Source organism: Podarcis pityusensis (genome assembly GCF_964106645.2).
Source record: "Podarcis pityusensis genome assembly, chromosome: 17".
NCBI classification, from domain to species: Eukaryota; Metazoa; Chordata; class Lepidosauria; order Squamata; family Lacertidae; genus Podarcis; species Podarcis pityusensis.
In genome coordinates, this window is record NC_138042.1 from 32778661 (window position 1) to 32799957 (window position 21297).

Consider the following 21297-nt stretch of genomic DNA (forward strand, 5'->3'; position numbering starts at 1 on the left):
AGCCCACCCATCGCTGATTTAAAACACCATTGTCCTATAATATGATACTAGTATAGTTAAAGCTATGGTTTTCCCAGGAGTGATGTATGGAAGTGAGAGCTGGACCATCAAGAAGGCTGATCGCCGAAGAATTGATGCTTTTGAATTATGGTGCTGGAGGAGACTCTTGAGAGTCCCATGGACTGCAAGAAGATCAAACCTATCCATTCTTAAGGAAATCGGCCCTGAGTGCTCACTGGAAGGACAGATCCTGAAGTTGAGACTCCAGTACTTTGGCCACCTCATGAGAAGAGAAGACTCCCTGGGAAAGACCCTGATGTTGGGAGAGATGGAGGGCACAAGGAGAAGGGGACGACAGAGGACGAGATGGTTGGACAGTGTTCTCGAAGCTACCAGCATGAGATTGACCAAGCTGCGGGAGGCAGTGGCAGACAGGAGTGCCTGGAGTGCTCTGGTCCATGGGGTCACGAAGAGTCCGACACAACTAAACAACTAAACAACTAAACAACAACAACAAACAGTTTAATCTGAATGTCGCCGCCTGAAGTGTGTGAAAAGAGCTTCTGCCTATGAGGTGCTTCAATGTTGATGCACTTGCATTCAGTGTGCATGTGCACTACAGTGAAGATGCATCCACCCTGCACTCTCAGATTTAACTTCTACAGCCGGCTTCCCCAACCTGGTGCCCTCCAGATACTTTTGCTTGGAGTAGAGCAACAATGCTTGCAACTAGTTACATGAACGGGGCAGAGGGCAGTGTTTATAGGCCAAAAAGGCAATCTGTTCTTGCCTCACACACTCTTTTCTAGGAAGTACTTTTTAGTAAAGCAGATTACTTCTGTTCAGGCTTCTACTTCCTTCCTCCTTCGCCAAGTTAGTCCAGGTTAGTGACGGAATGAATTAGGATGTGGTTGTAATGCTAACCTATTGGCTCCATCTTGGCCACGTGCAAAACAGGTGCTTAGCATGGCCTTGTTTGCTGTGAGTAATAAACCTTAAGTCTTCTTTATCCTTTCAACTTGAAGTCTTACCAGACTGTTTCTCTGTGCAGACCACTGCAAAATATTTACCAGACTCCCAACAACGTCGGATTAGAACTACCACTGACTTCAGTCAGCCAACCGAGAGGTGGTGCCGGAAACCAGAAGACAGGGAAAAGGAGCAACTCACAACTCCGTTTTAAAGCTGTGCTTCCGAAGGGCAACACAAGGGAGTGTTTTACTATGGCCAGGAACAAAAAGTGAAGGAAAGTAGGGACAGCGGGAATAGATTTTTGCTCATATAAAACATTTAGACTCTGCTTCTTAACTACAGGAAGTCTCCTTAACAACTCTTACTGACGGTGGTTCTCCATGTTTGCAGACTACAAGATAATAGCATCATGGGCACCATCAGAGTCATCCAGTCTAACCCTCCTATAATGCAGGAATATTTTGCTCAACATGGGGCTCGAACCACACCCCTGAGATTAAGAGGCTCAGGCTTTACCAAATGAGCTGCCTCAGGCCCAGCCCTGCTGCTGGAGATCCTTGTAACTGGAGATACCAGGACCTGAAAATTGAACCTTCCAATTCTGCCCAATATTGCCTATTGCCCTGATACGGATGCTCAGCACGGCCTACAGGCCTCTGAGTAGGCTATGACTAGGGTGAGTGGATCTGAGCAGGCCCTTTCCTTGCTACTCTTCTCCCTGGATGACTGCTTGCATTTTGGCATGTGCTGAGGATCTGATCTGTACTGCCCATAATGTTTATTTATCCATGTTGGGTAGAGGGGAGGTCTATGTCTAAAGGATCCTTGTCTTTCATAAGTTTGCATGGAGTAGGGGGGTGCTTCTGCAGGTATGGAAGAAGAACGCACAAGAAACCCGCTTTGAAATGCCCAAGATGAGCAAGTTGTTTTTCTTGCTACATTACCCACAGTTTGTTCCACCTTCTTCATTCTGACACATCTCAAATGGATTTCTGTATTGTGCTGCAGACTAATAAGAGGCTAGAATGACCATTAAGGCCACAGTGACTCATTTTCAACTCGGTGCTTAATAATTTAAGCTGCCGTGCTGAAAATTTCTTCTGCGGGTTAAAACAAACAAACATTCTCCATCAATTAATGAGATGGAAAAAGGCATTAGAAACTTCTCAAAGGGGAGAGAATAATTTGAAGGGGTGAAACTCTCAGGGTAGGGTTTTTGTTGTGCTTATCTTACTTTTGAGGTGGCCAGAGTGTGTTTTGGTTTCTCAGTGTCCTTTCTTTCATTCTAGAAATCCTCTCAGCTGGCACTCTGCAGCCTTCCCAGGTGCCCACGTGTCAGTTAAAGCCCAGGGGAAAACATCATGAGGTAACTTCTTCCATGGGCCCTTTTAATATCATGGTCAGCTGGGGAGGCTGCAAATTTCTGGGTAGATGTTTACAGGAACGGGTAGCACATGTACCACCCTTGGCCATCTCATGATGATAAAATAAGCTCAAAACCCCACAACCACTCATATTTTAAAGAAATTCTAAAACACCCTGAGAATGTGAGAGAAAAATGGGAACCCTTTTGCTGAGGAGGAAAAGGTTTGAGAAACTGGGGGGAGAAGTATCGGCACTAATTAAAACAGTGGGACTTGATAGCTTCCCCAACCATCTCCTATGACATCCACTAATACAACAAAAATCTGGATTGTCCAGATCTGGTCTCGAACGTTGTCCTGCTGGCCCAGGTGTCACTTTAGATTGCTTTAAAATGGCTGCTGTTGTTTTTTAATTGAAACGTGTGATTGGAATTTGTGGTTGTTTTAGGTAAGCTGCCCTGTGAAAGCTCTGCTCCAAAATGTGACCTATTTCACATTTTCAAGAAATATTTCAAGAAGAAATGAAATGAAATCTTGCCACACTGTGCACAGCTCACAAGAGGGGTTCATAATATATTTGCTGGAATTGAGAGGGTAGGCGACATTGCCCCCCCCATCTGCACTATGCATTCAAAGCAGTATCATACCACTTTAAACAGTGATGGTTTCCTGACAAGAATTCTGGAAAATGCATTTTTAAGGGTGCTGAGAGTTGTTAAGAGAACCAACACCCCCCCCCCCCATTCCCCACACAGAGCTGCAATTCATATATTGATTTAACCGTCACTCCCTCTTCCCAGGGAACTCTGAAAATGGTTTCTCTGTGAAGGGAATAAGGGTCTCAGCACTCTTAACAAACTACGTACGGCTCCTGGGATTTTGGGGGGGAGAAAGCTGTGATTGTTTAAAATGGCACAACACTGCTTTGAATTCATTGCCAGAAGTAGGCAGAATACAACTCAATAAATCGCCCACTCAAAAAATGCTTCAGTGAGTCCGACTCAAGCAAACCCCCATGTCTGACATAGAGTTCCTTTTCTGGGTGCTATTCACTGGTACCCTCAATCTAAATCAATCCAGAGGGGTGGGCGTTGCAGAAAGAGAGAGAGAAGTAAAATGTATTTGGCATAAAGTTATATGGAAATGAAGGGTTACAAAGCATAGCAACGCTTGTTATCTGCAGCCAGCACAGTAACAATAGGATATGTAGTGAAGGGACGTCCTTCTTGCCAGACCTGCGAGCTATTCACTAATTAGACCTATCACTTCATTCCCACAGGAGATTAAATTCAATTTAAAAGACTTCTTTCACACTTCTCCTTCTCCAAGAAAATTCTGGGCAGCATCTTCAGAGTAAGTTTTCTTGAAGAAGAGGGAAGCAGAGGCATAGGGTGATGTAATAATGTGCTCATTTATGGCCATTCCTTCTTTTCTCCCTTCATGTGTGTAACATGTAAAGTGGGATCAAGTAAGGGGGGTTAAAGTAATCAGGTTCTGGACAGCTACGAACCTTGACAGCTTGGTTTGATGCAACTTGCCCATGGAAATGCAGAACATCGGCTCCAAATACATTTTGATACTAGTTAAAAGCAGATTTTTGGGACGCGGGTGGCGCTGTGGGTTAAACCACAGAGCCTAGGGCTTGCCGATCAGAAGGTCGGCAGTTCGAATCCCCGTGACAGGGTGAGCTCCCATTGCTCGGTCCCAGCTCCTGCCAACCTAGCAGTTCGAAAGCACGTCAAAGTGCAAGTAGATAAATAGGTACCACTCCAGTGGGAAGGTAAACGGTGTTTCCGTGCGCAGCTCTGGTTCACCAGAAGCGGCTTAGTTATGCTGGCCACATGACCCGGAAGCTGTACACCGGCTCCCTTGGCCAATAAAGCGAGATGAGCGCCGCAACCCTAGGGTCGGTCACGACTGGACCTAACGGTCAGGGGTCCCTTTACCTTAAAAGCAGATTAAGGGTTTCGGATAAGGGCACCCATCTTATAATAAAAACAACTACTTTAAGCAATTCATACAAGGAGCCCGTTATTCGAAAACTTCAACAGTATCACTGCATTAGATAAGGAGAAGGTGCCAGCCAAACAGAGCTAGAGGCCAAAGAGGAAGGGCGTAAAGGCCTTCAGGGTTTTCATGAGATGTTGAAATACTGAAATCAGTATTTGAAGAGCACTTATATACGTTCAGCTTCGAAGTTCTCATGAGTTTTGTGAACTCTGCACCTGCAGTGTGCAGAGCAAATATATTTATCACTTTATAAATTCCCCATTTGCTAATGTCATTCTAACCCAGTAATTTCACCAATTAGTTATGCCATATTTCCGTATTTCAGGTTTAGAGATCGTTCCGATATTATATGTTGTCAGCCACAGACACAATGATGTAAACTTGCTTGGTCTGCTGACAAACTGGTGAAACTAAAGTATTCTGATTGAGTGATTTTAATCGCAGTCATTTTGACTAACAATGTCAATTATTACCAAGACTTCCCTTCACACTAATCACCTGTGAAGTCTCTGGGCCATATTTACACCACACCATAGTCTTAAGTCTCCTGCCAACCTAGCAGTTCGAAAGCATGTCAAAGTGCAAGTAGATAAATACGAACCGCTCTGGCGGGAAGGTAAACGGCGTTTCCGTGCGCTGCTCTGGTTCACCAGAAGCGGCTTAGTCATGCTGGCCACATGACCCAGAAGCTGTACGCCGGCTCCCTTGGCCAATAAAGATAGATGAGCGCCGCAACCCCAGAGTTGGTCACGACTGGACCTAATGGTCAGGGGTCCCTTCACCTTTATAGTCTTAAGTTGGTTTAAATGTCCTGGGAACTATAGCTGTGACAAGTGAAGTAAAGAGTGGTTTGGCAGGGATGGATCCCTAGCAAAGAATTCACAGTACCATCATCAAACCTGCTATGGTCTCAGTCAGGATAGGTGTACAGCAAGCATAAGAGCATTGATGCTGCATAATGCTTTTCTTCTGGTATCATCTCCTCCTCCTGTCTTTCTCATTTTCCCTATGCCAATTTTTCCTTTTCTTACAACTTCAACACTTCAATAGAAATTATATGGGGGAATGTGTGAATAAAAAGCATCAAAGGTCATGTGATTTTTGTACGCTGAAAGAAAACTACAGTGGTACCTCGGGTTAAGTACTTAATTCGTTCTGGAGGTCTGTTCTTAACCTGAAACTGTTCTTAACCTGAAGCACCACTTTAGCTAATGGGGCCTCCTGCTGCCGCCGCGCCAAAAGAGCATGATTTCTGTTCTCATCCTGAAGCAAAGTTCTTAACCTGAAGCACTATTTCTGGGTTAGAGGAGTCTGTAACCTGAAGCGTATGTAACCCGAGGTATCACTGTATACGAAAATGATGTACTGGTGGTATTTGACTCCTACTAAATTATCTAAAATTTACAAGACAAGTTCAAATGTCTTCTGGAAGTGTAAAGAAAAGGAGGGTACCTTTTATCATGTGTGGTGGACATGTAAGATAACAAAATCATTCTGGGAAATGGTATATAATGAACTTTAAAAAAACACGTTTAAAATAACTTTTGTCAAAAAATCAGAAGCGTTTTTATTTGGAATTACAGGTACCGAAATTCCAAAAGATCAGAAAAGACTTTTTATGTATGCGACAACAGCTGCACAGATATTATTAGCCCAAAGATGGAAAGAAGCGTCAATCCTAACAAGGGAAGAATGGCAAGCCAAAATGCTAGACTATGCCGAAACGGCAAAACTAACAGGGAGACTCAGGAATCAAGAAGAAAAGGACATTAAAAAAATGGGGGAAATTTATAACTTACCTAGGAGGCCATTGTAAGCAAATTAAAACCCTAGCTGGACTCTAAGAAACACTTGTAAAGTAACGAAGATTACGGATAATTTGGAAAAATGAAAATTATGGACAACATACTGATATGCAGTTTTAAACTCCGTTTTAAGGACCCATGTATGTGATGGGGGAAAGTCACGAGATTCAGAGAATATCCCAAAATGATTACACAAAATGTTTGAATGTAAATTTTTAATGATAAAAATAAATTTTAACAAATTCCAAAAAGGTCCAAAAATGGAAGCAAGAAGAATTACCGATGATGGAAGAACGGAGGATGAAATTAATGGATTATGCGGAACTCGACAAACTAACGGGAAGGATCCGAAACCGGTGCGACCAGAAATTTAGCGAAGACTGGAGTAAATTTGCGGATTATTTGAAAAGTATATGTGATGATCAGATGACGTTTGTAGGTTTGCAAGAAGTTCTGTGAGGGATAACATTAGAAATATTGTAAAAATGGAGAAGGAGAGATGATATGTTATGAGATCTAAAGGCAATATTAAGTTAGGAAATGCAGAAAAAGCGTTTAAGATGGAGGATTAACAGAGATGCTGATGGAAGTCCAATAATGAATGTATTTGTGATAAATTGTGTGGTATGTTTTATAATTTTGTATTTTAAAAACCAATAAAAATCTTTTAAATAAATAAATAATTCCAAAAAATGTCATGTGATTTATATAGTGCTAGCTATTCAAACATTATTATGTATTTCCCCCTTTTCATGTTGGAATAATCAGGAAAGCTTGGTGGAATGCCAGATGGTAGCTTGCTAGGAGGCTTAGCAAGGGCAGCTGGTTAGACAGGAAGGGGGAAATCATTGAAGCTTCTCAGTGACTCCATGCCACAGAAGCTCATTCAGCTGGCTGAGGGCTAGGGTTGGGAATCAATAGATATATACCCTTTGGACAGCAATAGACAGAAATTTTATTTATTTTTAATGTCTGTTTCATTAAGCATTCTGTCTTGCTTAATGAGAACTTTGAATTTCAGCAGAGTTATCCTTAAAGGTCCATAAACATTCTCGACCCTCCTCATTGTTTATTATTTACTCCTTACAGGGATGGGTTCATAGAAAACTACTGCTTTGTTTGCTTTTTACGTCTTGCATGTAATCTGCCAGATTATAATTTTTATTTTTTGTGGTACTGTGCCGGGGTGGGTGGGAGAGGCATAGTACTGAGAACCATCTCCAGGCACAGAAATTACAAGCTACAGAGTGTCTGCTCCGTGTAAGCGGAATATATATGTGATTCAGGTTAGCGCTAAGGTTCTAAAGTAATGGGCTCTATAAAGTCCTTGGAGTCATATCATTTGCCTACAGCTTGCTTATATCAGGGCATTTCACTGCTCCTAATATATTTTTATATTTCAAAAAAAGAAAGGTTTTTTTAAAAACAAAACAAAACACCAGGGCCTGGAAAGCTAAGTAAAAACAAAGACCCTCTTTTTCAAGCAAAAAAACCTAGAGTTTAAGACTAAGCATGTGTTATTTTGAGAGATTTTTCACGTATTGGGGATGCCACTCCTCACTTCAATGCTACTTTCCAGGTAAGTAAAATCAGCTTCACGACGGGCAGAGATGGTTAAGTGAGCTTGCCAATCAAGGCCTTTTTAAGCATCTCTTTACCACCTAAGGCTGTTTCACACACAACACAGCAGTAATTCCAAGTTTGCCACTTGGTGCCACAGTCAACCCAGCACTAAGCACACCTGTACTGACAGAACACAGGTCCACCACTTTCATGCTTTACATTCTTAGGTGCACACTTAAAAATCACAAGTGCGTGAGGAGGCTCTTTCCTAATTTCTCATCTGCCGGAACTCAACACACATTGCAACTTTTTTTTAATAAGCTGTTCCTAACCCAAGACTCCCTATAACATGCTCCAGCAGTTTTCTTTTTGCAGTTTTTGCCTGGAAAACGAAGCTTTCCCTCCTTGGTGCTTTCCAAGGAGTTTGTCCAGTTTAACCGAAAACTCCACGCCCATCTTTCCCAAAGTGCCCTTACCTTCTTTACTGGGTACCTCGCGAGGAAGAGAAGCCCAGAGCAGGAAAAGGAACTCAAAGGAGAGAACTGCCTTCGTCCCAGGAAATCTCAGCTCCATATTCCCTGTGGAGGCGCTTCTGACCCTTTGCAGCACTCCTCCTCAGCTCTGGCAGCCTGCAGCTCTCTCGGTTCCTTCTCCAGAGGCCTTACACATCTGGGCAACAGCGTGGTGCCCTTTGCACGAGGCTCTCTCTAGAGCCAGTTGACGGACTGGGGCTCGTGCATTGCAAAATCTGCCTGCCTGGCCGAGTTATGATGAAAGACTCAGGCAGAGGAGTGGTGAAACCAGTTCTCTCCCAATCAACTCCCTTGCTTTACTAGCTTGAAAGGGGCTGTCCCAGGACTTCCCATCTGGCAGACAAATAAACTCACCTTAAAGGTAGCTACCTTTCCCTGGGATCCTCCCTCTGTCTTTTGCTCAGTTACACCCTGTGTATAGCTTCAGGGTGCCACCTGGTGGGTCGGTGCTGACATTTTTGGTCCTCTTCCAGTGACTTCCACAGAAGTTAGGCTTTGTGTGTTTAATAAATAATAATAATAATTTTTTATTTATACCCCGCCCTTCCCGGTTCAGGGCAGCGAACAACAAATTTAAAACACTTCATTGATGCAACAAAAAACAGCATAAAATACAGTATAAAACGTGAATAACAATAAATTTAGAATTCAAAAATCAATTTAGGGGGGAAATCCATCCAATAAACATTAGATGATCACCAGGGCTAGCTGGCTAAGTTAGTCCTATTTGGGCCAGCGAGGAGAACAGGGGAGAATTAGCTGTGGGATCCCAGAGCAGGTAATCTTCATCAAAAGGGGACGGGGAGGGAAGGAAGGGGCATAAAAGATCAGGCTAAGTTCAAATTGAAAGCCAGGCGGAATAGCTCTGTCTTACAGTCCCTGCGGAAGGAAGTTAAATCCTGCAGGGCCCTGGTCTCATGGGACAGAGCATTCCACCAGGTCGGAGCCATCACTGAAGAAGGCTCTGGCCCTGGTGGACTTCATAGCTGAAAGAAGCCACTTGGATTAGTTCTTTTGCAAGATTCCTCCTGCTCTGGAGGGTAGACCACAAACCAATGGCTTCAAGTTACACGGAAGGAGATTCCAAATAAACATCAGGAATAACTTTCTGGCAGTAAGAGCTGTTTGACCGTGGAACGATCTTCCTTGGGAGGTTGTAGACTCTCCTTCCTTGGAAGTTTTAAAGCAGATATTGGAGAGCCATCTGTCATGGAAGCTTTAGCTGAGATTGAAAGGGGTTGGGTTAGATGACCCTTGGGGATCCCTTCTAATGCTATGATTCTAAGGGTTATTCAAAAGACAACAACAACAGCAATAGCAATAATGATAATTTGTACCCCGCCCATCTGGCTGGGTTTCCCCAGCCACTCTGGGCAGCTTCCAACAAAGATTAAAAATACATTAAAATGTCACACATTAAAAACTTCCCTGAACAGGGCTGCCTTCAGATGTCTTCTAAATGTCAGGTGTCTTTGACATCTGGTGGGAGGGTGTTCCACAGGGTGGGCGCCACTACCAAGAAGGCCCTCTGCCTGGTTCCTGTAGTTTTCCTTCTCACGGTGAGGGAACCGCCAGAAGGCCCTTGGCGCTGGACCTCAGCGTCAGGACATAACAATGGGGGTGGAGATGCTCCTTCACGTATACTGGGCTGAGATGTGCCACCTGTACTGTTTGCACACGTTTTCAGAACAGGACCACCTGAAGGCTGTTTCCCCCCACCCTCTGCACTCTGATAATGTCTCTTGCTTGCCTAGATGAAGGACAGAGCGTGTGTCGTTGTGTACAGAAATTAGCTTACTGTGCAAAGGTAAAATTCACATTCATTATTTCACCAGGTTTTGCCTCTGGCTTCGCCGACACCGCTAGGATGTGGCTCCTAGGCCATTTCCTTGAAAGGAATGAGGCCTCAGGCTGGAAGTAGGGTGCTGCAGTAGGGAGTCCAGCAAGACATAGTCCACAATGCATTAATAATAATAATATTTTTTATTTATACCCCGCCCTCCCCAGCCAAGGCCGGGCTCAGGGCAGCTAACAAGCAATAATAAAAACAAGTTGAATGAATACAACTTAAAAACAAGATTAAAATACAACTTTAAAATATTGAAACATTAAAATATTAAAATGCAGCCTCATCACAGGAGGAGAAAGGAAAAAGAAAAAAAGAAAGAGGGGGAGGGAATCAAACTGCCCCCAAGCCAAAGGCCGGGTGGAACAACTCTGTTTTACAGGCCCTGCAGAAAGAAATCAGATCCTGCAGGGCCCTGGTCTCATGAGGCAGAGCGTTCCACCAGGCCGGAGCCAGTGTTGAAAAGGCCCTGGCTCTGGTTGAAGCTAATCTAACTTCCTTAGGGCCCGGGACCACTAGGGTGTTGCTATTTATGGACCCTGAGGGTCCCATATGAAAATGAGAGCAAGGTTGTATGAAACATCTTTAGAAAATGTCACTTGAAAAAAGAGACATTGCAATACTTTTGTAAACCAAGAAATATTTCATATATATATATATATATATATATTTAAATGAGAGCAAGGTGACATAGTTGAATGTATAGGGATCAGACTCTCCCACTCTCCCTCATAGAGGACAGAGAAGGGAATGCATAATAAGGTTATCTTAACAACACTATGGGGTAAATTCAGCTGCGGGCATCTAACTTGCTCAGCGTCTCCCTATGTTATGATTATTATGATTATTAATTTGTTTATTGCCTTCTGCACATATGCTTCTAGGCAATGCACAAAATGCAATAAAACAGGTAAAGATCAGTTTAAAAACAGTACAGAAAATAACAGCGGGTCAGTTTTAAAACACTGCTTAGTAGACATCCATGGAAGAGACCTATTAATCCAGCTGAAACACTTTCCTGGAACCAAAATGTCTTCAATTATTTCCAGAAAGTGCAGAAAGTGGGTGTCTGTCATATCTTGACAGGAATGCTGTTCCACAGAGCAGGGACAACCTCACTAAAAGTCCTACCCCGAGTTATCTTCATTGCTGAGCAGGGATTCAAATTCACCTCTATCTCTTCCCAGTCCAATATCTAGCACAGCACATGGGCTCCTTGACATGCTTCTACGGTTAACAGCACAGTGTGCTTGCCCAGCACAGAATTATGAGAGGGGTGATCTCATTGACAAAGTCAGGAATTAATGCAGGATTTGTAAACATTTTTTCCTCTGTGGCTGGGCTGGCTGGGGATGATGAAAATTGCAGTCCAAAACATCTGGATGTGTCCTTTTCCAGAGCCATAAATAAATGCAATAAGATGGCTCATGGGGCTGCAAGACTAGTGTATTGGGTAGCGAATACAGCTTGGGGACCAAAGAGCAGAGAGGAGAGAGAAAAAAGTTGATGGCAGCTGTCAATATGATGAAGAGGTTATGGTTAAATAATTTGGTACAAACAAATATTGCTATACTCCGAGATTTAAAAACAAAACACAAAGCAAGTAAGACAATCAGTTTTGTTTGATTTATGTTGATGTTTAGTATTTGTTAAGTTTCCTTACTTCGGACACATGGTATGTAACAGTCTGGTCACTCGCATTAGCAGAAAAATTGACTCATCAAGTTAGAGCTGCTAAAGGCAAGTCAAATCCCTTTCCTTTTACAACACCTGGCTGGCCAACCATTTATTAATTGCATGAAAATAGAAGACAGTGAAAGAACACCACCACGCTCTCATCTGAATTTATGGAATGATTTATTGAACTGAGCCAATACAGACGTTGGTAACTTTTATTCTTGTAGAAGGTTGTAATACCCAATATGTTGAGATGTTCTTTGTTGGTTATACTATGCTGATCTGTTGACCTAAACGTGAATAAAAACATTTTGTTAAAGCCTTGGCTAAGCTTCCATATTACACAGAATAATTCATCTAGCAGAATGGGGGAAAATAGCTAATCCTCACTGTTGGCAGGTGCTTCAAATTTGCAGTAGTTCCTTTCAGCAGCACCTTCTTGGTGTATTCCCCTTTCTTCAACTATCCAAGTGCAATCCAGTGGAGTTGTACATGTAGCAACATATCCATCCACCTTCCTCCGCACGGTAATGTTATAAAGTCTCCACCCCCAGCTTCCCAACTGGTGAGTGATCATATTCCAGCTGGTCACCGTATTTACTTTCTTTTTAGCTTTCGGGCCAACGTTTGTGGTGGCAATGCTGGACCAAAGCCATTGCAACCAGAAGAAAACCACGTTGCCATCCAGCAGTTTGTATATTGGCCTGGCACTGACTGCAACCGTGACATCGTCGTAACCCTGGTTGTGGACCAGGATAGTCAAGTCATTAGTTTTCGCTTCCAGCTCTGAAAAAACAGGTAAATACAGATGATATTATTCGTTTCCCTTCCCTGAAATGAAGGCAAAGGGCAATGCTAAGCTGAGGATTTGGTGGTTATTAGCCTGGCTTTTCCTTGTGCCTACTGCTACTATGTTGGCTTCCTATTCCCTATCTTTAATTTTTTGTTTTGTTTAACAGCCAGCCTGTTGTACAGTATAATTATAAGAAATCAATGTACGCTATAAAACGCATAGGAAAAGGCCTTTTCTCTTAATGCCATCTTCACCCATTTCCTGACCAGCAGTAATTTCTCATCGTGATCTGATGTACAACGGCCTTGTCTCTCTCATGATCCTGTACAACACAAAACACCCTCAGGATGAAATATAATTACCCCCTAGTGCATGCTTCAAGTTTTACTCTATGGTTTTTATCATTTGTAAATGTGTTAAAATGTTTCCCCAACAATAAACTTCTTAGGCCATTGCGTAACATGTCCCCCACCCCACCTCACCCTGGAACTATGTCCCAGTTATATAGGACAGGCACATCCAACTCCCAAGAGACTGCAATCTAATCCCAGTATAAAAAAACTGGCAGTGATCTACCCTTTGGGGGGGGGGGTAGGCCAGAGTTCTTGAGCTTTTTTTTGGGGGGGGGGGGCAAGCAGCAAAAGTTGTTGACCTTTCTTTAGGGGGGAGACACCAGAGTTATAGAGCTTTTTAGGGGGGCAGGCCAAAGTTGTTGACCTTTTTTTAAGGGGGACAGAGCATAAATTGCTCACCATAGATAGAACAGAAATCGCACGGCGGCGGCACGGCAGCAGCGGGATGCCCTATTAGCTAAAGTGGTGCTTCAGGTTAAGAACAGTTTCAGGTTAAGAACAGACCTCCAGAACGAATTAAGTTCTTAACCCGAGTTACCACTGTATAGTGCAGATGGGACCTAAGCCAGGAATAAGGGCACATTTTCTTAAACGTGGTATGATTACCTAATGGTCAGGGGTCCCTTTACCTTTAATATACAACTTGAGTACACTTCTAGGCAGAATGGAACTTTTCTCTGAAGAGGAATTTGTGATAGTGCAGGGAGAATATGCTTAACTCTTTTGAGGACCTCACTTCCTCCTATTTAATAGCATTCCCACCCAACCATTTCAGTGGTCATGTGCACATTCCTTCATTTCGCAACAGCTGGGCTGAGGAATTCAGTACCGAGTTAACTAGTATTTGAGTGGGCAGACTGACAATGAAACACAGGTTCATTCATTTGAAATATTTATATGTTTGAAATATCAAATGTGAACTTAGCTGGAAGAAGCCCCAGCATGTTCCCACATGTTCATCACAGTTTAACTCTCTTGCAGGGCTTTTCCTTCAAAAGCTTTGTAGAAGAGTTTGTGGCTTCACAACATCCCTGATATTTCCAACTCTACAAATTCTATGATTCATTGATACTGTCTTCTTTCTTATACAGGGGTACCTAATCTGTGGGCCTCCACATGTTTTTGGACTACAACTCCCACCTTCCCTTGCTGTTTGCCACACTGGTTGCATCTGACAGGAGTCAGTATACAGTGGTACCTTGGGTTAAGAACTTAATTCGTTCTGGAAGTCCGTTCTTAACCTGAAACTGTTCTTAACCTGAAGCACCACTTTAGCTAATGGGGCCTCCCGCTGCCACCGCGCCACCGGAGCACGATTTCTGTTCTCATCCTGAAGCAAAGTTCTTAACCTGAGGTACTATTTCTGGGTTAGCGGAGTCTGTAACCTGAAGCGTATGTAACCTGAAGCGTATGTAACCCGAGGTACCACTGTAGTTCAACAATATCTGGAAGGCTTCAGGTTAACTACCCCTTGTTTTCACAGATAGTACGTCTCTAATTCTTAGCAAGTTAGAACAGCCCATTTTTTAAAATGTCAGAACAGAAAGACTGGTGTTTGAAACATGTTGAGAATTAAGAATCCTTTGGGGAATAAAAATATGTAAATATATGTAAAAGGACTGGGTAAATTAAAGATGGTTGCAGAACCTGCAGCCCTTCAGCTGTTGCTTGGCTACAACTTTCACCATCCCTGACCATTAGCCATGCTGTCTGAGGCTGAGGAGAGTCTAGCAACATCATAGAGGACCACACAGTTTCCCAAATCTTGTTTTAGAACATACAGTGGTACCTCGGGTTACATACACTTCAGGTTACATACGCTTCAGGTTACAGACTCCCCTAACCCAGAAATATTACCTCGGGTTAAGAACTTTGCTTCAGGATGAGAACAGAAATTGCGCGGCAGCGGCGCGGCAGCAGCGGGAGGCCCCATTAGCTAAAGTGGTGCTTCAGGTTAAGTACAGTTTCAGGTTAAGAACGGACCTCCGGAACGAATTAAGTTCTTAAACCTGAGGTACCACTGTACTCCAAAGTCCTTTGCAGCACCCATGAGTTCCCCAGAGGCAGAATGTTTTAAAATCAAGGCGTTTAGAAAGTACAACATGTAATCATACCCATTTTCTGAGGGATGTTTCTTCTCAAACACCGGCAAGTCGCTGGCAAAGATCTGCAAAAGAGAGAAACGTATATTTTTCAGAACATAAAGGATCTTTCCACTGCACCACATCTCAGTGTCCAAATAATGCTCCAAAGACTTGTACATTGACAATGGCCTCTCCGGGTATTCCTCCTCTCTAAAGAATATGCCTCCTTTGTGCTCTTAACAGGGATGCAATCTACATCCCATCTGCATAATAACTTTGAAGCAGTATCACACAACTTTAAGCGGCAATGACTTCTCTCAAAGAATCCTGGGAGCTGCAATTTGTTAAGGCCGCTGAGAGTTGTTAGGAGACCCCCTATTCCCAGAGTGGTTTAACAATCAATCCCTCTTCCCAGGGAGCTCTGGGAATTGTAGCTGTGAAGAGAACCATATTCTCCTAACAACTCCCAGCATCCTTAAACTGTGGTTCCTGGGATTCCTTGGGGAAAGCCGTAACTGTTTAAAGGGGTGCGATACTGCTTCAAATGTACAGTGGTACCTCGGGTTACATATGCTTCAGGTTACAGATGCTTCAGGTTACAGACTCCGCTAACCCAGAAATATTACCTTGGGTTAAGAACTTTGCTTCAGGATGAGAACAGAAATCGCGCGGAGGTGGCGCAACAGCAGCAGCAGGAGGCCCCATTAGCTAAAGTGGTGCTTCAGGTTAAGAACAGTTTCAGGTTAAGAACAGACCTCCAGAACGAATTAAGTTCTTAACCCGAGGTACCACTGTATAGTGAAGATGGGACCTAAGTCAGGAATAAGGGCACGTTTTCTTAAATGTGGTATGATTACCATTTATCAGCGTGTGTTGGCACTGCTCTCTCTGTGTGTCCTATCTTACAGTGTTGAATACCACCAGCCACAATGAAAGGATTCCAAAGGTGTACAAAGTATTTGTGTACTTTGTTTCCCTCCAGTTTTTTCGTCTGAACAAAAGTCATGGAGAACAATTTATTAGTGAAAAAAGGCCTTGATTAAAAATCCTTCAAGATGGCGAAGTATGGGGAGATGTGGTAGCGGGGAGAAGGGGAAAGTTCAGCTCTCTTCACCTGTGCGCCTTTTTCAAGTAAACATTATTCCCCACATGTTCCCGCACCGCTTTGTGTGTGGATGCAGCAAACACCTGAACAAAGATGGCTGCCACCATCATGATTCATTCCGTCCAGTGGTGGGCCTTCCCCACATATTTTCTCTTGCTAAAACTAGTCTCCAGCCTTGCTGGAGAAACTGTGTTTCGCTTTTATTCTGAGGGAATTGTGTGTTCCTGTTAACGCTGGCTACAGATTCAAGTCACTAGAATCTGTTTATACTTTCCATTACTGTTTCTTTGTTTCGGCAGCGCTCGACACAACAAGAAATCTGTTTTTCACCTAGTAGAGTCTAATTTAATTAAGTCTGCCTAATGCCTCCAGCATGCGCTGTTCAGGGCCAAATTAAACGTGTCACCACCATTCATGCAACCAGCAATTATTATTGACTAAACAACATGCGTGAGGCCCCCAATCCGGATCAGGACCCTGGGGGAAGGCTAAGCAGATGCTAGCCTTTGTTTGTCCACCCTGGTTCCCATCTGGATTGAAAGGAAAACTTCCATTGCCACCAATCTGGTGGAATGCAATGAGTGTGGGGGGGGGGGTTGGGGGGGGTAATGGACTAAAGCACCTCCAAGCCCCCTGCCAGGGTACTGATCCATAATGCACTCCATGCCTGGTATTCTCTGTAAAAATAATTCACGGAATTGCCGATTGTGTGAATGGCATTACACCTAGTTTTGCCCTAATATGTTTACAAACCGCAGACTTTGGGGCTTTCCAAGTTTCCCACCACCACCGCCCTCTTCCCCTTTCTCTGTCTTGACTGTTAATGTTTGCACAGATCGAGTCGGAACGAGTTTAAACTTGTGAGGAGCTACAAAAGGATTCCAACAAATGGAGCGAATGTGTGGCAAAACAGCAACTATCGTTACTATTACTATTATTATTACTAAGTTTCTTACCCTCCCTTCACCAGCAGGTCCCAGGGCAGGTAATTGGTAATTACTCAGGGCGGGTAGAATAGTATAACTTATCTCTACAGAAATGCAGAAATACCAGCACACTAATGGCATCAGACACAAAAACCATTTCCTTATACCATTCCAGAGCTAATGGCGTAGCTGGGAGAATAAAGAGATGCTTTGAAAGCCCTCAGAGCTTGCAAATAAGCAAAGGGCATTGTGGGAATAAAACTTATTACAAGAGGTATCCTCTGCTAACACTCTTTATGAGGAATATCACTTTTGGGCAGAGGACACAACGTCACAGACTGTGAACAGTGCATCCCTTTAAAGCACATTCAGGGCACTTTTTTCTCCTCAAAGAATTATGGGCACTGTAGTTTATCCCTCAGAGAGTGACAATTCCCAGCAACCCATAACGAACTACAGTGCCCAGAAGTCTTTGAGAGGAATTATGTGCTTCAAATGTGCTTTAAAGGTAGTGTACACAGCCAGAGATTGTGCCCTTCCATCAACCAACCACTTTTTCCTCTTCCCCACAGCTGCTGCCACCTCCATTTCTCTGCCTCTCTCTCCCACGCTCCCTCTTTCTTTTGCCTCTGCCTTAGCAGCGATGGCACTGGTAGTTTGTTCCCCTCCTCTAAGGAAGTGTCAAAGGGGTCCTGTAAACCAAAATGAGACCAATCACCTGTCCAGCACTCTATGTTTGAGACAAGAGGCATCTTAGGTCTGGTTCTTTCTGGTTTCTGCCTGCCAAATTTTTTCATGTCGCCTTTCCATTATGATTTTCTGTATTGTGTGATTTAATAAGCTGTGAGCTAGTTTCATTTTAATTAAGGGCAGTTCCACTGATGCAGTTTTAAAAACATTTTTAATTTACATATTTGCCCATTTAGCATCACATAATTATCCCTTCATTGAAGTTTTCTGCAGTTCTTAGGGTGTGTGCCTTTTGTAATTAAATAGTGATAATTTAATTTTAGGCAGTTATCTAGAGAAGTTAAGACAGCACATTTGATTGTTTCAGTGTTATTTTAACTATCATACTCCATCTGTTACTATGACAGCTGCACCCCATAAAAACAACGTCACTTACCAATCTTAATCAGTTCTCCTTAACAGCAAAACGAAGTTGAATGAAGCTAAAGCTGAAAGGAGGGCAGGTCAGATAAAGGGAGAAAAGCTTAAAGAAAAGAATCTGGAGAAATGAAACTGAAACTGTTGCCACTTTTAATAAATGAAATGCAAATGAACAGAATTTGTATTCAGAAAAGTGGCTTTTGTGTGCCTCCTTGTGGACTTCTACTGACATTTCCTGTTTTCAATGGATTCCTGCAGATTCTATAACTTCCACATCTGCATGGACAGAATAGGTTGGGCTTCGTGCATGAAAATAGCCAGCTGTGTTGCAATTTCTGTGAGGGTTATTCAAACTCTGTACCTTCTGCTAGCATTGTCACATGCAGAACAAGTCAACACTCCCTTTTCTGCATTATATGTGTGAAATTATGATATTTGAAGGTCATATGATAATTACCTTAGGGGTTTATTTCTGAAGGTGTTTTCTTTCTGTTTCTGTATGTCAATGTTGGGGTCTACGTTACTGGGCTAATAAGCCCAGCTAATGTACATTTCCTTTTTTTACTTTTCCTAGGCGAGTAGCTGCATCATATTTTGAGAGGTCTGCCCACAACTAAATCATCAATGAGTGAGAACTCCTCCCCACTACCCCACCCCAATGCCTGGTTTTATATAGACTTCCACGTAATTCTGTTACTGGGATTCAGCAAAGAAAAAGCACTTTATATGCATTGTTTATGTATTCTAACACTGTGACACCAGATGGCGCTGTGGAGTTCCACTTTTGCTAACCCAATTTCTCATATAGAGTTTGCAACACGTTTAACTGAAACAAGTTTTTGATGCGTCTAGATCCAGCCCTGGTTTCTAGTTAGTTAACCCACAGGCATATGAAATCTCTCCTAGGTGGCTAGTTGCCAAATAATTTCTCTTTTTGCTGAAATTCAAATGGTTTTTGGTTTTTTAAAAAAGAAAATTCAGGGGGTTCCCATTCTGGCTCATCAAACAGAGCTTCAGACTCTTATCTTGGAATGTGATTGGTACAGATTGACCACAATGTGCTTCCAGGCAGTCTGGATCATTCTTCATTTAGCTAAGTGTTTCTGTGTCCAGCAATACTGCTGCCATGGGCTCCTTTGGGAGGGTGGGTGAGAAATAAATTTATTTTTTAATAATAATCATCAGTGCATTTTTTCTGGGGGGACGCAGGGGTAGGCATACCCCTAAACATTTTGTGAATCTATGTTTGGCCTCATTGAGGGGCGGTATTTCAATAGGAGTAGGAAAATGAGAGTAAAAAGTAAAGGTAAAGGGACCCCTGACCATTAGGTCCAGTCGTGGTCGACTCTGGGGTTGCGGCGCTCATCTCGCTTTATTGGCCGAGGGAGCCGGCATTCAGCTTCCGGGTCATGTGGCCAGCATGACTAAGCTGCTTCTGGCGAATCAGAGCAGCGCACGGAAACACCATTTACCTTCCTGCCGGAGCGGTACCTACCGTATTTTTCGCTCTATAACACGCACCTGACCATAACACGCATGTAGTTTTTAGAGGAGGAAAACATGAAAAAAAATATTCTAAACGAAACAGTGGATTATGATTTTTGTGGTTCATGCTGTGGCCACAGACATGTGATCTGATGGTGAGTTTGGGGAGCCCAATGCAAAATTCCTGAGGATCCATGTGGATCCGTGGTTTGTAACCACGTTTTTGCACCACTGCAGCCCCAGGCAACAGTGGATCCGTGATATTTTTGGTGCAGGCTGTAGACATGGACATGCTATGTGATCTGATGATGAATTTGGGGTGACCCAGTGCAAAAATACTGAGGATCCATGTGGATCCGTGCTTTGTAACCACGTTTTAAGTGGGGAGGGAAGGAAAAGCACTCAAGGGACAAGGAGAATGTGTGGGGTGTGTGGAGAAGGATGCTGCTAATAATGCAGGAGAGGGGTATAAGGGGAGAAGGCTCCTCTCCTCTCCCGCTTTGCTCCTTTAAAACAAGCAGGCTCTGCTTCTCTCCCTCCTCCCCGGCTTAGAGAGCTGAAAAGCTTTGCTGCTATTTAGTGAGCTGAGTAGGGAGGAGAGAGGGACAAAGAGCACGGTTGCTTTAAAGCAGCCAACCAGACAGGAGCCGCTTACACCTGTGTAAGTGGCTCCTCTCCTGCTTTGCTGTTTTAAAGCGAGCCACGGAGGAGGGGGGAAGGAAGGGGATCCATGGATCCTCTGCTCACGACTGCAGCAGATCCCCCCCCGTAGGCACCCCCCCGCCACCCGTAGGCGCCCCCCCTGCCACCGGTAGGCATTCGCTCCATAACACGCCCAGACATTTCCCCTTACTTTCTAGGAGGAAAAAAGTGAGTGTTATGGTGCAAAAAATACGGTATTTATCTACTTGCACTTTGACATGCTTTCGAACTGCTAGGTTGGCAGGAGCAGGGACCGAGCAACGGGAGCTCACCCCGTCGTGGGGATTTGAACCACCGACCTTCTGATCAGCAAGTCCTAGGCTCTGTGGTTTAACCCACAGTGCCACCCAGGTTCCCTCTAAATGAGAGTACCCCTAAACATATTTTTTAGGAAAAAAGCACTACTACTACTAATAATAATAATAATAATAAACAGCTGAAGAAAGACAAGAGTTTTACCAGAGAGCTGAAGGCTCCTAGTAGCAACAGTTACCCATGCTGTGATAATGTCTAGAATTGACCACTGTAATGCGTTATGTGTAGGGCTCGGGTTACAGACGCTTCAGGTTACAGACTCCGCTAACCCAGAAATAGTACCTCGGGTTAAGCACTTTGCTTCAGGATGAGAACAGAAATTGTTGTGCAGCGGCGGCAGGAGGCCCCATTAGCTAAAGTGGTACCTCAGATTAAGAACAGTTTCAGGTTAAGAACGGACCTCTGGAACGAATTAAGTTCTTAACCCGAGGGACCACTGTATTTTGGAAAGTTTAATTCATTCAAAATGCAGCTACCAGGTGGTGACCGGTCAGTGGGAACACGCCTTGCCAGTACTTGAAAGACCTTCACTGGTCTCCAGCTCATTTCCAGGCACAATTCAAAGTGTTTGTGTTTACCTTTAAAGCCCTCTATGGCTTGGGGCCCAGGTACCCGAATGAATGCCTGTTTCCATATTAATCTTTCTATGTATGA

At 43.5% G+C, this 21297-nt stretch overlaps 2 protein-coding genes and 1 long non-coding RNA gene across 6 annotated transcripts in view; 1 reads left to right on the plus strand and 2 right to left on the minus strand.

Annotated features, from left to right (window-relative positions):
* The window catches only part of EPHA1 (EPH receptor A1), a 79888-nt gene extending 71358 nt beyond the window's left edge, over positions 1-8530 (minus strand). The window contains exon 1 of one of the 2 annotated variants that reach the window (XM_080986726.1): positions 8191-8530. In XM_080986726.1, the coding sequence (XP_080842852.1) occupies positions 8191-8287 (97 nt within the window). In that variant the 5' untranslated portion in view covers positions 8288-8530. Of the gene's footprint in view, positions 1-2206; positions 2230-8190 lie in introns of those variants that run through there. The other variant, XM_080986727.1, reaches the window with a different exon arrangement.
* LOC308466334 lies at positions 503-6604 on the plus strand. 2 transcript variants are annotated; one of them, XR_013980766.1, is made up of 3 exons: positions 503-1648; positions 3616-3689; positions 5930-6604. It is a non-coding gene; the product is annotated as an uncharacterized lncRNA (long non-coding RNA). The 2 variants fall into 2 exon arrangements; XR_013980767.1 differs by having other exon boundaries at positions 6404-6604.
* A 3403-nt stretch (positions 8531-11933) lies between the features above and the next one.
* LOC308466283 (uncharacterized protein) lies at positions 11934-18490 on the minus strand. 2 transcript variants are annotated; one of them, XM_080987045.1, is made up of 4 exons: positions 18158-18490; positions 15031-15083; positions 12161-12556; positions 11934-12060 (listed from the first exon to the last, which is right to left on the minus strand). In XM_080987045.1, exons 2-4 carry the CDS (start codon positions 15032-15034, stop codon positions 12038-12040), a joined length of 423 nt encoding a protein of 140 aa, XP_080843171.1. In that variant the 5' UTR covers positions 15035-15083; positions 18158-18490; the 3' UTR covers positions 11934-12037. The 2 variants fall into 2 exon arrangements, with proteins under 2 accessions (XP_080843171.1, XP_080843172.1); XM_080987046.1 differs by lacking the exon at positions 18158-18490 and adding an exon at positions 17750-18047.
* Positions 18491-21297: the final 2807 nt, after the last annotated feature.